Source organism: Spodoptera frugiperda, chromosome 12 (assembly GCF_023101765.2).
Source record: "Spodoptera frugiperda isolate SF20-4 chromosome 12, AGI-APGP_CSIRO_Sfru_2.0, whole genome shotgun sequence".
In the NCBI taxonomy this organism is placed as follows: domain Eukaryota; kingdom Metazoa; phylum Arthropoda; class Insecta; order Lepidoptera; family Noctuidae; genus Spodoptera; species Spodoptera frugiperda.
This window is the reverse complement of record NC_064223.1, coordinates 13,293,206-13,310,435: the sequence shown is the minus strand read 5'-3', so window position 1 is coordinate 13,310,435 and position 17,230 is coordinate 13,293,206. Positions and strand designations below refer to the sequence as shown.

Here is a 17,230-nt window from a genome sequence, read left to right as displayed (position 1 = left end):
AACAGAAAAAATAATATTTACACTTCAGACTGATCTGAATTTTGTATGATATTTTGACTATCTGTAGTACTGATACTACTACAGATAGTCAAAAAACACGATTCGCTGATGAAATAAGTCTTCATGAATGAACGCGTAAAACGGACATGGTCTTTACATTCCGTGCAACCGGAATATCTCCATCCCTGTCTGACGTTTCAAAATAAACAAGGAGAGAACGTTTTTACGGACGCCCGCGTAAATCACGAGTCTTTTGTTTAAATCAAAGTGAGATTTTCTTTGACGAGTAAGTATTACGGCTTTAGCATTTTAAGGATATTTAGATCGTAAGTACTATTTATAAAACAGAAAAATAAAAGTACTTTGTTAGAACCTAAGAAATCGAACTAACAAATCTATTTGGACTTATCAACAGTGATTTTGTATGTACATCATCATTAACCTCTCTCTTAAGGGAGTGGCTTAGTAGATTGGAGGTTTTACAGAAGGTTGCTGCCTTCTCGGTGACTTAAGTGTATCAGAGCCATGCCTCGGCAAGTATGAGCCGGCTCGACCGGACTGATACCACATCCTCACAGAAAACCGACGTGAAACAACGCTTGCGATGTGTTTTGTTGTGTGAGTGAGGTTACCGGAGGCCCAATTACCGCCCATCGCAATCTACCCAATCCCCGATTTGCTAACAACCCTTAAATTCCTAACCCCATCACCTAGCACATCTCTGGGAAAAACACCCTTTTGAATTATTTTCGCGTTCACAATTCGCTTTGAGTTCGTGTGCCGTCCAACTGTTGATCCTAATTACACGTAAGCTTACATTACACGTTACACTCGTCTGGACCCGGCTTGAAGTGTATGAGAGCCATCCTCGGCAAATGAGCCGGCTCGACCAGACTGATACCACATCCTCACAGAAAACTAACGTGAAACAACGCTTGCGATGTGTTTTGTAGTGTGATGAGGTTACCGGAGGCCCAATTACCGCCCATCGCAATCTCAATCTGAACTGATTACTAACAACCCCTAAATTCCTAACCCCATCACCAAGCACATCTCTGGGAAAAACACCCTAATTATTAGGGAGAAATCCAATGAACTGATCACACTCCCAAGACATGAGTCTCAGGAATCTACTGAAAACGGGTTACGATGGCACTTGTACCTAAGTAATGATCCATTAATTTGTTAGTACCTATAAACATTTGCAGCTAATCCTAACAAATTCACTGTACTGTTTATGCTAATGAATGAATTGCGAAACTCGTGAGGCGTGGAAACAGCTACTTGGACTAAAATAACGTAATGTACATAATAATTTATTATATCGGTGCTTGAAGAAAATAGCATAAATGTAAGAAATCCCTACAGAATGAATGGACATAAGTACTAAACATTTTATGAATTGCCAATTGCAATCCTATAGTTGTTTACTCAATAGTCAATGCGATTTGACCAAAAAAGCAGTGATTCTGTAGCACCAATTTATTTTTGTGTTTTTCTCTAAGACGTTAAACGCTATTGGCGTCACAGGAGACCGACATTAGCAAAGTATTTGCCTTTAACAGTCTTCTATAAGATTATTAAGAAGAAGAAGAAGTTAACTGAATTAATATTGATGACATTGGTGTAGACGTCGTCCAAAATTACATCTACTTAGGCTCCCAAATATATAACGATGGCAGTTGCGAACCGGAAATAAGGAGAAGTATAGCTATGGCCAAGGACGCTATGACCCGCCTTAATGGGCTGTGGAAGAATAGGGGCATCACCAACACAACCAAAATGCGCCTGGTGAGAGCATTGATTTTCCCGATATTCCTGTACGGCGTGGAAACATGGACCATCAAAGCAAGAGAGAGGCAAAGGATTGATGCATTCGAAATGTGGTGCTGGAGGCGGATGCTGAGAATTCCGTGGACTGCCAAACGCACAAATATCTTTTCACTGCTTAAAATCAAGGAGCGTCTCTCAGCAACGTGCTATCAGCGTGTGCTGAGCTACGTTGGCCACATAATGAGACGCGAAGACGACAGCCTCGAGAAATTGGTCATTGTTGGAAACACGGAGGGCAAAAGATCCAGAGGCCGCTCGCCGACAAGATGGTCTGACCAGCTCAAGACCACGAAAGCAACAAAGTTTTATAGCGTCGTTAGCATAGCATCAGACAGAAGCCGATGGAGACAATTCGTGCGCGCCAGAATCACCCACCATGACCACGATCTTCAGACATGAAGGACCGACCAGGAGAGAGATAAGATTATTAAAGACTTGATAGCATTTATTAAAACTCCTTTACCAACTAACTATTCCCTGTAAAAAAATCAAAGTACTTAACGAGCTCGCTTTCTCATTAAAAGCAAAATTAAAAATAAATAGCAATTACGCTTACAACGAGTTGCTTAAATTCGTTTTAAATCCAAATCTAAATATAATACAGGAAATATTTATTTTAGACAAAGTGAAAATGTTTGCTTGTTAAACATTTATTTACTAATGAAATAGGTTAATTAACTACAGCTTGTAGGCAATTAGCCAAAATCTGTTCTGTGATGGATCTCAATGGCTTCAGTCACTATGCAAAGTTATACGAGACATTTAAATGTTCGTGGTTCGATGATAATCATTATCATCATTACATCAGCCACAAGACGTCCAGTGCTGAACATAAGCCTAACTAAATAGGTCACAGGGAGCCGCTGGATGCAGGTCCCTTCCAACAAACCCATCAGAATCTTGAAGTCATTGGCGGTGCGACCTATCTGGAAATCAGCGTTGAACGCCAACCCGCCTCTTGCATCTGTAGCGGCATGACGTATAAGTACTACTTAAGGCGTGTCAAGTTGCAACGTAAACAAAGTAACAGTGCATTTCTTTGTTCATTATGTGAACACGCGCACTCCGTCTTAGTAAGGAACAATATACTTTCAGTCGTCATCGTGGCAACAAAACACCTTTACATTACAATTACTTATTATTTGCCACACACCATCTTCCATTTTTCAAATCCCATCTAACAAACAGTGGCAGATAATTACAGTTTTTTGGGAATTAAAAAACAGGATTTAAAACAATAGTGTCGTACCCTTGCAGTCAACACGTCTACTGCGCATTGTTCCGGATTTCTTTGTTCCAAACAGCCTTTTGTTTGTAGGAAAATTACGTGAAAATTTTCACGAGACATCGTACAGATATATGTTCGTAGTTTAACTCCTGGTTGCCCGGAGCTGTGGACTACCTAGCGGGTTACCGAGGCTCAGGCTCTAAAAACAAGAATAGGAACGGGGTGGTTTTTTAGTCAGTAAGAGTCTGACACTTCCTCTCGTCTCACACAAGGCGGTAGAAAACATTAGATGATTTTCCCATCTTAAAAAAAACTCTTGGTTGTGTTACTGCATTGTATAAAGCCCACAAAAAAATTGTTTGCCGTAAGTATGACGGTGAATGACCACCATATGAACTGTTATCATTTTCGTGGGTGTCCAAAGCGTCAAATAAGAGACAACAGATAATGTCAGTTCACACTGATCCTTTTCAATAGTGATTAAGCTAACCATACATTTTAAGTTGATCATAAATGTACAATGTCAACCTGTGATTTAGCAAAATTAATTCACACTATTGATAAAAATCGAGATGATTTGAAAGTAGCGATGCACGAGGAAGTCTAGTATGAAATACCAACTGCACCGAAATATTATATGACATTATTATTAGTTGTATTGAATTAAACTTCTGCAACAACAATTTCTCATTGACTCACGTTTGTTAGGTTACGTCTGGAGTTGACGGGACGTTTTTGCTGCCCACACAAATTTAAACCTTCCAACTAGAGTGTAAAGTCTTAAATAGAATAGCGATTAGTGTCGAGTAATCCTACTTTTTCCATTTAAGATTTTATCGAGTTCTTTATAACAAAGGTATTATGTTGAAGGGTACTCGTGCAGTAGTTCTAACGTTTGGAAAATACTGGCAATGCTCTCAAGTTTGAACTCAACTGACATCTTGTGATCTGTGAATGAGTGAACTATTTTCATTGCTCCTTTGATATTTTATACTTTTTTTTTTCTCTCGGTTTAAGTGGATCTACAGTCAGGATTTGAGAGCACAACAAGTAGTTTTAATGTTTTAATTAACTAATAAACTTATTACATTTCTAATATTCATACCCTGTTTATTGCCTTCTTGTAACCAATCAGAGTTCAAATAAAAAACCGTGACGTCACACCTACCCCTACACTGCTGTAACATCGAACGTCAGCTGTGGACCAGTTTCAAATCTAATTCTGTAACTTCCGTCGCTAACTATCTGAATTCTTACGACGTAAATAAACATTTGGAACTATGAGAACCACTGCGTGAAACTAAATTTTGTGTTAGGAATGCACGAGGCTATTTATAGAACTGATTGCACTAAGTTATAATACTAAACGATGGATACTAGATTTTGTTGACTATATTACATTTCTTTAAAAAAGTCAATATTTGAATTGAACAGACGTCATGGTATAAGCAAACAAGTAGTCTTGCCAATAATAATATTAGTATTAAATAAACAGAAAAGTGTTTCAGAGAGTTTCTATAAAAAACAGAAAAATCCCAATTCTAGGCAAGTATCGCTATTTAACCGACCCGGAATTTTAATATAAAATCCCTTAATCTCCAATCGGTACTACTGACTACAGACTCAACCAACAAGACAGTCTCCCTCTCTTTCTCTGTGGTCGTTCCTCATGTCTGGAGATAGTGGTCAACATCAGAGTTTCTGTCCAGGGTGTATCTTACAACCGTGTGAAATTTTGAGGACGAATCCTTCACCTGATCGTTCCATCTCGTTGAGGAACGTCCGCGCGATCTCTTGCCTTGAGTTTTCCCAACAGGCAGTTTTATTTGCTTCTTACCGCCTCTGCGGACTGTGTGGCAAAAATAGGAAAGAATACGTTGTTGGCAAATGGTGAACCACCCAGTTTCAACAAGACTGTATAAAATTAAAAAAGTATTCATGGGTAACAAAATTCAAAGTAAAAGTTTCTTGAAAAGGAACTTTGCTCTAGTGCCATTGTTCTTGGATATTTGCCCATTTTTTTTTCAAGTATACGTGGAAAATATTGGCCTGATTTCTTTTAAAACTCAGTAAGCAAATATCATCACAGTATTTCTGTAGTTTCGACCGACATTTGCCATGATTGACATATATTTACTCTTACATCTCTACGATGGCGCCAAAGTTATTTTAGTCGGCTGTCTTCGTTTTCTTTGCTAACGTTTTTAGTTTTCCATTGAGTTTTAGCACAACTAGTTATTACTCAAATAGTATCGTAAGTCAATTTTAAAAAGGACTCAAGAATAACTATTGTCTGTAGTGGAGCAGTTGAATAAGTTTCAAAAAGACTGATGACATATGGAGGCTCACCAGATCTTGCGACACTTAATTTATCGTTTCGGTATTCTTTGACATTATTCTGCCTACAGAATAATGTCCTAACTTTAGTACTATATTGTCGGTCTGTACTATCCAAAGTACTATAGTTTGTTCGTCATTGAAAATGTATCTAAAGGTATTTTTTCCAGATTAGCTCTTTGGTAACTTTGATGTCACGTTCATAACTCACAGTGGAGAAGAATTTAGTTCAGTTGTACATGTCTAAGTACATGTTTTGATTCAGATACGCGCTTGGGGAAAGAAATCGAAAAAAAATCTAAAATTAATACTATATTCAGAGATTAAACACAGTTAAGAAATGGTTTTCACAAATGATGAAGTCAAAAACTCTTGCAACGAAACTATGCAAATAACAAAATTAACGCTCACATCATAACTGGCAATAGCACTAAGGAATCGTTTGGCCAATTCCCGACCTACTTCCTGCTAAACCAAACAGAAGTCAGTAGAATATCAACGCAGGAGTCAACAAATAGAGTATATGACGCTTGTCAAAACTAAGATCAAAGGAATGTCCATAAGTAATGAACTGTTGCAATGCCATTAACTGCAGCGTTACTAACGTGCGAGCGACCACCGCGATTGTTTCTTCAGTTTTGAGTATTCACATAGCATAGTATGATAATATATTAAAGGAGTCGGATATGTCCTAAAGCTGCGATAGATCAGAGAGAAGAGACGAGCAGAAGCATCCTCAACATTTTTGGTTACCCAATCTCTACTGTCCTAAGCCGCTTAACAAGCATAGGTAGGCGTTATGGCAAACCCATTTGTCCAAATATATAGGCTGATGACGATGGCGATGATATGATATTTTAACAATATATTTTTTTTTTATGGTTTAATCCGGTAAACAAGGAGACTGAATAACTGATCCAAAATACCAGAGGCGTTACAAGTGCGTTGCCGGTCTTTTGGGGGTTAGGAATTCAAGGGATGTAAAGGAATCGAGAATTGGGAAGATTGGTATTAATGGATTAAAAGGTATCAATCATGCCCATATGACACGTCATTTATCCAACGACTACAAGTGTTACCACTTTGTACTGACTTTCGAAATCGATTTCAAGGTCAACCGAGTAATACAAACTCACTTTATATTCGAGTTATCGGGACAATTTTATTATTTGCCAATAGTTTGTTACTTATCACTGTGAGACTAATTACAAGTAACCTCTTTGCCGTTTCTTTTTTTTTGAGATATGAGCATGATTCTCATAATAAAGTAAGACAACTTAACAATACTCAAGACTTTAAACGCCATTAGGGTCATCGGTAACCACGGCCACGTTAGTAAAGAATTACTGTGTAAGTTTTTACAATAGTGAGAATTGTAAATTTAAACAGAGGGATCCTACAAAATTAGGAATGGAAAGATGTAGAAGTACTTTACATAAGAAAAATAGTTCAATGATGATAATTATCTATACATATAATAAAATCGTAGAAAAGTGCTGTCTGTACATTGAAAATAAAAAAAAAAAAATAGCAGGGGTTATTGTTATGTCAATGTCGAACCCAAAAATGTAATTAACTTTTTTTTTGTCTGTTTGTCTGTTTGTCTGTTTGTCTGTTCGTCTGTGCGCGCTAATCTCAGAAACGGCTGATCCGAGTTGGATGCGGTTTTCACGAATATATTGTGGGATGCTTAAATTTACATTTAGTGTTTGTTTCATGTCAATCGGTTCATAAATAAAAAAGTTATGTCAAATTAAAGAATCACGTCGAACATTCTATGCTTATACCATTAATCTCCGCAACTATTTGACGGATTTGGTTGAAATTTGGTACAGATATAGTTTAGAACCTTAGAAAGGACATAGATATAAATATTTTTATTTCAAAAATCAAAAAATAAAAATAAGAAATAAATTATTTATAAATAATTCTATGTCGATCGTTACACGACTTCGGTTCATGTTATTGTTTTAATTTATCGAAAAAAAGTAAATAAATAGTAAAAAGGTATGAAAAAAATAATATCAATATAATAAAACATTTAGTACAAAGAAAATGCTCTAACGGAGTATAGATAATTCTATGTCGATCGTTACACGACTTCGGTTCATGTTATTGTTTTAATTCATCAAAAAAAGTAAATAAATAGTAAAAAGGTATGAAAAAAATAATATCAATATAATTAAACTTTTAGTACAAAGAAAATGCCCGAACGGAGTATAAATAAATAATCCAAGTTGTCTTTATCCTCGATAGATGGCGTTGGGATCGAAATAGATCGCGCTATGGTTTCGTTACATTCATTTGGTTGGGTATCGGCCGAGCGCTTCGGTACTATCGTAGAAAAAGTGTATTATCAGTCGTATGATTATTTGTCTGTAGTGGTCCTGCTGTTTCGTATATTCTAAATTGGTTTCGTTGTATTTGTCAATTAATAAGTTTATTTGTTGGGTTTTTTGGTTAAACTATTTAACGTAGGTTTAGTTTGATATCGATTATTAGTAGTTACTGTAGTTAGTTTTTTTAATAAAATTGTAAGTCTAATTTTTTTTAAATTAGATTAGATTTAAGTCGTTTCTTTTAAATTATTTAGTTTAAGCTTGGTTATTATAGCATAGAGGATAGGTTGTAATATAGTTTCTTTTTTAATTGTTATAAATTCGTAATTCGTAGCTTTCTTTAGTTTTAAGTTAGTTAAAGTCCGTTTTTAAACTATTTTTTCAATGCCCTAAGTGAGTATACATCTATTAAATTCAAACGCAGAGCTCATTATGTTGATTTTTGAAGAGTTCCCTGGAATATCTTCCACATCTCATTTTTGAAGAGATCCCGCGAGATCGGGAACTATGTGGTTAAAACCAAAAATTTGCCGGAAGTCACTATTCCACGCGAACGAAGTCGCGGGCAAAAGCTAGTTATGTAATAATATTCCTAGAGAAATAAGAGAGCTACCTACCACGAAATTTAAAAGAAAACTAAAAGACTGGCTTATTGAAAAGTGCTTCTATACCCCAGAAGATTTTTTAAGTATAGAATATAATTGTATATGTAGTAACCCTATACTTTAAGTTTTCGCATGCCTACTGAAGGCGAAATATGTTTAGCTACATAATTACTGTTACCACCTTTTTTGTACTATATTTCGGCGAATAAAGATTTTATTATTATTATAAAATGCTATAAGAATAGACAGTGATTATTACTTCACGGATACGATAAGATTTGGTGTGAGCACCTTAAACTTTCCGACGCTCATTTCTGGCGTTAAATAGGCAATTCAACTTTTTGATGAACACTCGACCTATTTAGAACAGCTTCAAGAAGTCATTTGGTACTTCAAGTACGGTATTTTTCAAGCTCTAATTGTTTGGGTCTGTATTTAAATAGCTTGTGTCCTGTGGTGTTGGCTGCTTAAAATTAGGAAATTTTATACATGTATTCATAGCCGGCATATCTGGAAGTCATTGGGGGAGGCCTATGTTAAGCAGTGGACGTCTTATGGCTGATATGATGATGATGATGATGATACATGCTTATCTTATAGTAGTTATATTAAAAACCGATTTACGAACGAACCAAGTACAAATCTCTAATGATACAAAGACGTCAACGTCACGCCTTTTTATCCCCGAAAGGGTAGGCAGAGGTGCACATTACGGCACTTAATGCCGCTATACAATGTAAACCAACTTTTCACCATTTATTTTTTAAGTCCCATGTAATAGGGGGTGAGCCTATTGCCATATACTGGACACATTTCCAGACTCCGTGCTACTACTGAGATATTTTCGAAAAGCCGAAAAAAGCCAAATAATATTTTGTCCGACCCGGGAATCGAACCCGAGACCTCTTGTTCCGCAGTCGCAATTGCGACCACTCGGCCAACGAGGCAGTGATACAAAGAAGAACATTCAAATAGAATCGAATTCAAATCGAAATATGCAAGAAAAATGAAAACATAAGTCAAATCTCTAAACAAAAGTGATATTTTTAAACTGGGCTTCAACAAATTTATGTTCGTTTTTAGCTCAGGTTAGGCCGTTTACATTCCACCATGACACATCCGAGCTATCTTAACAATTTTAACGCAAGTGCCAATTTTATTTAACACTAGCTGTCCGGCCCAGCTTCGCTTGGGCGATTTTCCCGTATCGACCTTACGACACAGGATTTTTGGCAAGAAAAACAACAATAATAGTATTTTTTTAAACGTTGCCCCACACTAGGATTATCTCCAGTGTCGTGGAGCTTTTATGAACATACTAGTGCACATCACATGACACCCAGTCAGGACCCGGAACAACAATTTGTGGATCACACAAGGTGTTACTCCGTGCCGGGATCGAACCCGCTACATGTTGCGCGGCAGTCAGTAGCCCAGTCTCCGCCAACCATGCAGTCAAAGTCATGAATGACACGACATAATTCAGATATGTCGATTGTGCGTGAAAAATATTATGTTAGTGCTTGCCAATTTTAGTGATACTGTGATAGTACTAGGCATGAGTACTACTGGCATCAGGCGCCCAATGGAATCTAGATCAATAGTTGACAGACATAATTAGAGCTATGTTGTGTAATCATTATCAGTTCATCAACCTATTTGATGATCATTCTTATTAAATGTTTAGAGGAGCCATATGATTATTTGACTGTACGATTTTCAAGTGCACCAGAGTTAACATAACCATAATTTTAGGATGCTTTTCCACCAGAAATGTGGTAGTTATGCTACGAAGATGTAATAGCTAAGCTGTGAACCTATGTGAAGATGCGCAGTTCGACCATGGGATGTATCGATAGCAAACAACACGCATCTTTTCATATAAAAAACATAGCTAAGCTGAGTCCGTTTCTACCAGTGCTGAGCTATGTGTATCAATGAATATAATTGGTGGAAGCTACCACATCTCTGTTGGAAAAGCACCCTTACCCTGTTTCGCTCCAGTTGAACACCGGTCTCTCGAAGAGATAAGTAGCTGTATGAATCTTAATTAAATAAACTCATGCCATTTTTCCATAGGGTAAGCCAAAACTGCTTTGATTTTCTTTCGAGTTACAAAAGAAAATTGAAGCAGTTTTGGCTACACACCGTTTACATTATTACATTATTAGTATTGCAATAAATAACAAAATATTTAAGTGGAAATATTTATAGAAACAACTACGCATCGCCGACTTTATTATTTTAATTCCCCGTACGTTTTACAATTGTTTTACTCATACTGTAGTTGTGTGTCTGACAGTTTCATGAATAAACTTTGTTTTGTACATTTTTCCCGTGTTTTACCACTCAAAAAATGTATTTGATTTTTTGTTATAAAAACGAAATGATGACTATGGTTTTGCGAAGTGAACCTTGTGTTTTGCACACTGAAATCGCATTTGCAACTAGTCATTCAACGTAGCAGACTTCTTATACTTTTTAATATAGACATTAGATGTTGTAATTTTTTTAATATATTTAAAGTAACGGAAACTTTGAAATCCTCAACTCATTCGAATTTAACATCAATTTCACAATGTATTTAATATATTCCAACACCTTCTTTTAATTTAAAATTGTATACATTATTAAAAAGCTCTTTTAAAATGTAAAGCGTTATAAATAAAGAGGAAACATTAAATAAAAATAAAGTATTTTAACGTATAACCGAACTGTCATTATGGGCGCCATAATGCCGAAGCCATCTTGTTTAAAGTAAACAGTCGTTACTTATTTCTATTGATACTTGCCTAAATTAAAGAATATCTGTATATTTTTCTTTTAGATCAAAGCGAATATTACTGAAGAACGTTCAGATTTCTCGAAGGAGATCAATTCTTATGAAATGGATGGATATTGTGTATTTTTTTTCTTTCATTGGTGTTTGTTACGCGTTGGGCTCATTACACGCGCCTCAATGGACTACCTACCTATATATTTCTTTGTTTATTCTTGATTATCAGCTCAGTATCTAAAGCGTTTTTCTTTTTGTTAGATTCTTTTATTATAAAAGGACTATTTATATCAATGAATAACCTTCTGGCTAGCAGTGGATCGTTTAAATTAGATCTGTTTAATAGTTTTTACGGGAAAGAGCAACAAACATACGTGTAACATCTATTATAATGATTGCTTGGTTATAAAACGTTCTTGAGAAATCGAAAATCTATTGAAGATAGTTCGAAAATAGCTTGATATGATTGTTTCTCAAGGTCAAAAGACTTACCTCTATACGGAACATAAATGTTCAAGTATAAGCAATCTTCAGACTCATTCCTGAGGAAGCCTTTGAGCTGATTCATGTAATGTTGTCGACCTGATGATGGAGGGTTGCCCTTTTTGATAGGTGGCAGTGCCTGTGGACAGACAGGGGCAAACCGAGTGGCCATCTTCACTCCTGGCCAGGGTGGGGCATTCACTGTAACAAAAGATCAGTCATTTAACATAATTATATACAAATATAAATAGTTCCATATTGGAGAAATCAGCTCATCCTACTCCAATTTGACGGAGAGGAGTGATGGTGATCTGCTAACGTATTTATGAGTACATATAAGTTCCTTTCCAAACAAGAAACAATTTTCTTAAAGCAAGAAGTCGATCGGATTGCAAATTGTATTTTCACTCACACGGCGAATGACAATGAAAGCGTTGTTTCACGCCGATAACCTATGAAGCCGTAGTATAACCCTAATTGTTTTATAAGTACCATGTAATAGGGAGTAAGCCTATTGCCATATACCGGGCACAATTCCAGGCTCCGTGCTAAAAAACTACTACTACTACTATTTAACCCGACCCGGGAATCAAACCCGAGACCCCCTGTTTGGCCGTCGCACATGTGACCACTCGGCCAACAAGGCCGTTTTTTAGAGATACACAAAACAATAAATATTGTTTCCCCAAACTCCCAACTTTCTTCCATAGAAAAGCCTGCTGTACTAGATAGGGGTTATCGTATATTTATTGAATGTGTTGCAGTTTTCCGAGAAAAGCCGACGGCGTTTAAGCAAACCACTTTACTGAGGCTTTAGAGATACTCGGTATTCGAAATTTTCTTCTCAATGAAATAAATATTGACGATTTCATTTCATTAAGTTGTGAACGGCTATTATGGTAAATGTAATTACTTGAGATGAGTGTTTTTGCAAAGGAAATGCCCAAAAATATATGGCGTAAAAACACACAATCGATTAAAATAATTTATACGTAATTCCTTGCCAGAATTATTAATAATCACTTTCATATTAGTAACAAACAAAAAGAATTACAATTAGATCAAAGCGTAATATTTGATGGCTTATAGCATCCTAAAGAATTGGACTACCCATTACAACAAAGATTTAATTTAATTTGCATCAGTAGTTCCTCGTCCAAATAAATAAAAAATAATAAGTACCTAATAAACGGTATGGATATAGATAGTTGTCACTCCCTTTAGTTTTTGTGCAATACTATGGTAAACAGGTACACAAGGTAACACAAAAAGATAAGCAAAACCAGTATAAACCTGACCGTTGAATGTTTAAAACGTACATACAAAGCGAGACCATGGTAAACTGGTTGTGTATAACTTGATATGCAGTCGAGGATACTTGATTACAACCATTTGCATTCCACCGTTATGCAGTAGCATGCTCATTGTTTTTAATATTTATGCTGATCCCAGCTTCACAGCTTTTTATATTGAAGTTGTAACTCAGGTTTATTTGATTATATTTGCATATATTTATAAACCGACATTTTTCTCGTCGCCTCGTTTTACTGTTATTTTATTGGATGAGAACAAGATGGTTCAGGTTCGATTTCTGGGTTAGAATTGGTGATATTTGTTGATCAAGCCGGCTCATTCGAATCGCATTAAACACCTGGGTTTTAGCACCGTAGCTAGAAAATGTAGATTGGTTAATAATATTATTTAATAGTGGTTGTATTGTCTGTTGAGTCTTAGAGGGATTCTTCATCATGAGCAGCGTGCGCAAACGCGGCGATGTCGCGCAGCCTGTACTGTCCCTCTGACTCGAAACTAGAGCTTTTGTAAACTAGTATTTAAGTTAACTAACTAGTATTTAGGTAATTTAGTATGTCTCACGATAGTTAGTATGAAAATATACCAGTTAGTTGTTCCAGAACGTTCCACTAACTTTATTTTAACAAATGCAGAGAAACAATGTAGATTTTATTGCACAAATAGCCGCATTTTAACCTGGAGTAGGTTAAAATCCGTAAATTTTCTTTGCTCTATTTTCATATTTATCAACATTGGTATAAAGTCGAAAATTTGTTGCAAATGACAGATGTAGGTAATACATTGATGTTTGCACATAAATTGTTGGCTTCTAAACTAAATTAAAATCGGAAATGGTTTTCCAAATGTGCAAATTGTAACAAATATGAAATTGACTATATTTTACTTAATAAATATAGAAAGTTTCATATTTTTAATTAACTACTGTAATTTTTTTCTTTAAACTTCTTTAATATAAATATTATGTAGCCCTCCTATTATGTTCCTATAATTCCTATTTATTAACTTATCAAAATAATATTTATGCAAGGAGTAAATGCAAAGCTTTCGAAAAACGCTACAATTTTTTTTTTTTTTTATTTAAAGGGCTTTGTCGCTTGGCGACCATATCGCCCAGTGCAGGAAAAACAAAGTTTGGTTACTTATTACTAGCTTACGATCTACTTATCACTAATTTGTACAAGTGTTGTGCTTTATCGGACACTGGAAAAGCAAGCATGGAGTTACAAAGGCCAATGTCATTCACTCTTTGCGGACCAAAAATACTAACCCTAGTATTTTCATTCCGGGCACATTCCATCAAAATATGAAGGACATCATCAACCACTCCACATGAATCACAGCATGGTGACGGAACTTTTTTCATTAAATAATTAAACTTATTTGATGGAATATGTCCGGAACGGAGTCTTAAGGCGATAGTCATTAAATTTAAAATTTTATTATTTTTATAATTTTATTCGTTTTTGTTATCATGCAATATCAGCCCTAAACAGTTGATTACAACTATTATAACATAAAATAAACATTGAATTTTTTGAAAATAAGATTTGTTTCTTATCAACCCTCATTTGCAGCGTTTGGAAGCGTTCCGTTTAAACTCTGTAAATAAAAATCAATTGCTGTTCATTAGTCTCGCTAAAACTAGAAATCGGCTGAACCGATTTGGCTAATTTTTGTCTTGAATTATTGAAGTCCAGAGCAAGTTTAAAACATGATAATTTTTTTTTGTAAAATAAATATTGCATTGTTCTCTGTTATTTATCAAATTTTCTCATTTTATACTCGCTGTCGCTGTCTGTATTACATTTATCCTAATTCTTCTAAAGTCTAATCTACATTGCTTATATTTATTAAACACATACTTGTGAATGTTTGCTACAAAAGCTGGGATGAATCCATCATATTTTCATAACAAGAAATTCCCGCTAGAACCGTATCGTTGGATCAGTTTTGACCTGGCAATGATCCCAAACTGATGCTATCTGTGTTTTGAATGGAACTGCCATAATGCAGTAACTACCGACTGATCTTATGTTGATTCTGTAGTCGCAAACTAAACCGTCAAGATGAAGAAGTAGGTATTAACTTCATTAGAGTGCATCCGTTTAATGGTAAAGAGACCCAATCCGCTCCCTTTGCTCGGCATCACACTTATAATTCTTTTGGAGTTTCAAGCACCATAGGTGACACCAATTGCTTACTATCAGGTAATCTGTCTGTTTGTTTAAAACTATAAAAAAACAATGAACTAATAAGTAAAAGAATAAGGGTTGTTTAAAACTATTCTCTTACCAGGCGGCATGAACCTCAGGTTCCCCGTAGGAGGAGCAGCATATGGTATACCAAGAAACATTTCCACATACTGGAAATCATACTGCCGACTTGGTCTTACAATCAGTCCCCTTAAAGCCCCTTGCCTTAGGTGGTATTCCCTCGTCAGTCTTTTCCCTCCGTCATCGTTCGGAAAACTTCGGCTGTCTCCGTAAACATTTGACGCACCTTCGTTTGCCATCGGCAGCAAGAGTGAGACGAAAATACAAATAAACATATTGTGATTTATAAACGGAGTCGCGTGCCGGTTAGTGGCCATTTTGTTTATGAGCATCAGTTTGCTCGTTTTATGCTCAGCGTGCTCAAAATAGTTGCAGTTTTATTGTTTGTTTGCACTCAGCTTTTATTGTCCACTGTACACTCAGAGTCTGCGGTCTTAATCGCGATTTATTTTTAACTATTGATACATCGTTTCTAGTAACACAACACAAAACGCAAATATATTGACGAACTAAAAATATAATTATAATTTTGATCGCTTATATTTAATTTATCACAGATTGTTTTATTTTTTGTTGGTTTTTCTATAAATAAAAATGTATTAAAGTACGTTGTTAATTAATATTGACACTGCCTATTTTTGTTTCGTAATTTTTTGGCGATCGATAAACGGCGTTTGCGCGTTCTCGCCGCGTGATTCCAACTGGATAGCGTCCAAAGTTGTCCCCGCGAGTCTCTAATACCAAAATACTACGGCATTCGAAGCAGAGGGGGTGCGCATTGCTGAGATTATTTCTAAAGACGTGAACATTCCTTTCGCTCGATTTTCTTTTGTGTCCAGAATTTACTTAAATTAATAAAACTAAAAAATAACTACGTAGTTTAAAAATAAATTTGTACTTTAAAATTATATTCAGTTAGCTGTACAAGCACTACGGTACAGTAACAGATTTAGAAAATATAACTATGATATATTGTTCTACTAGTGTAGTTTGTTTTAAAACATTTAATCGCAATTACCAACCAATGTTTTTGACGTAAAATAGACACTTATGTTAATTTAGTTACAAATTAACAATACCGTACATATTCTATTTTATTTATTTATATTTAAATGTACTGTTTTCAGAAACCTTTTAAAACGTATTAATCAAAATATATTATTGAAGTATAATTATTGTAATTAAATATTATTATTTGCTCTTAATGAATTATAAAAAAAAACTAAATATAAAACACAACGTTACATCTTCCAAGGTGAAGAAATGCATAAGAAAATAATTATTTGATTTAGTTTAAAAGTAAATAATTATGTTGGATTTTTTTATTACTCTAACGTAGTTACAAAACGTTTCCAGTCTCAAGATAAATCTTGACAACGGATCTCATGTGCAGTGCGATCACCCATCGTCGTACGCGCATCTTTATAACCGTTGGACCAACACTGATCTATTTATGTTGCAGCACGTGGCAATCCGGATAATGACCGGCCAGGAAGGAAACAATGCTTTTAACCGGATGTTTGCCTGTTCAAAAGGGTAGCAGGAATAAAGGAAATTAACTGAAAATATCTGTTTCAAGTCATAAACGGACTGTTCTTCATGAGCAGCGTGCACGGACCTATGTCGTGCGCAGGCGTTGCTCATATTGAAGAGTCCCTCTGTGACTTGAAATCAGTGGAGCTTTTCTCAATATAGAGCTTTTGCTGCCTCATTTGTCGAGCAAGGGCGACTGCCGGACTAAGGGGTCTCTGGTTCGATTCCCGGTTCGGGCAAAACATTGCTGGGCTTTTTCGGTTTTTCGAAAAATTTCTCAGTAATATCACGGAGTCTGGAATTGTTCCCAGTATATAGCAATAGGCTCACCCCATATTACATGGGACTTATAACACAAATGGTGAAAAGTGGGTGTACATTATATAGCGGCATTACGTGCCGTAATGTGCACCTCTGCCTACCCCTTCGCGGATAAAAAAGGCGAGACTTCGTTGTGTGTGTGTAAATATAAGAAATACTGGGATAAATATCAGCATACTGATTTTAGT

The 17,230-nt window shown here is 35.8% G+C and overlaps 1 protein-coding gene across 1 annotated transcript in view; it reads right to left on the bottom strand.

The window, feature by feature from the left end:
• Nucleotides 1-15,904, bottom strand: part of LOC118262772 (uncharacterized) — a 32,410-nt gene extending 16,506 nt beyond the window's left edge. The window contains exons 1-2 of the mRNA XM_035574368.2: nucleotides 15,208-15,904; nucleotides 11,611-11,802 (exon numbers count right to left, since the gene is read on the bottom strand). Coding sequence (XP_035430261.2) covers nucleotides 11,611-11,802; nucleotides 15,208-15,520 — 505 coding nt within the window. The 5' untranslated portion in view covers nucleotides 15,521-15,904. The remainder of the gene's footprint in view (nucleotides 1-11,610; nucleotides 11,803-15,207) is intronic.
• Between the last annotated feature and the right edge of the window lie 1,326 nt (nucleotides 15,905-17,230).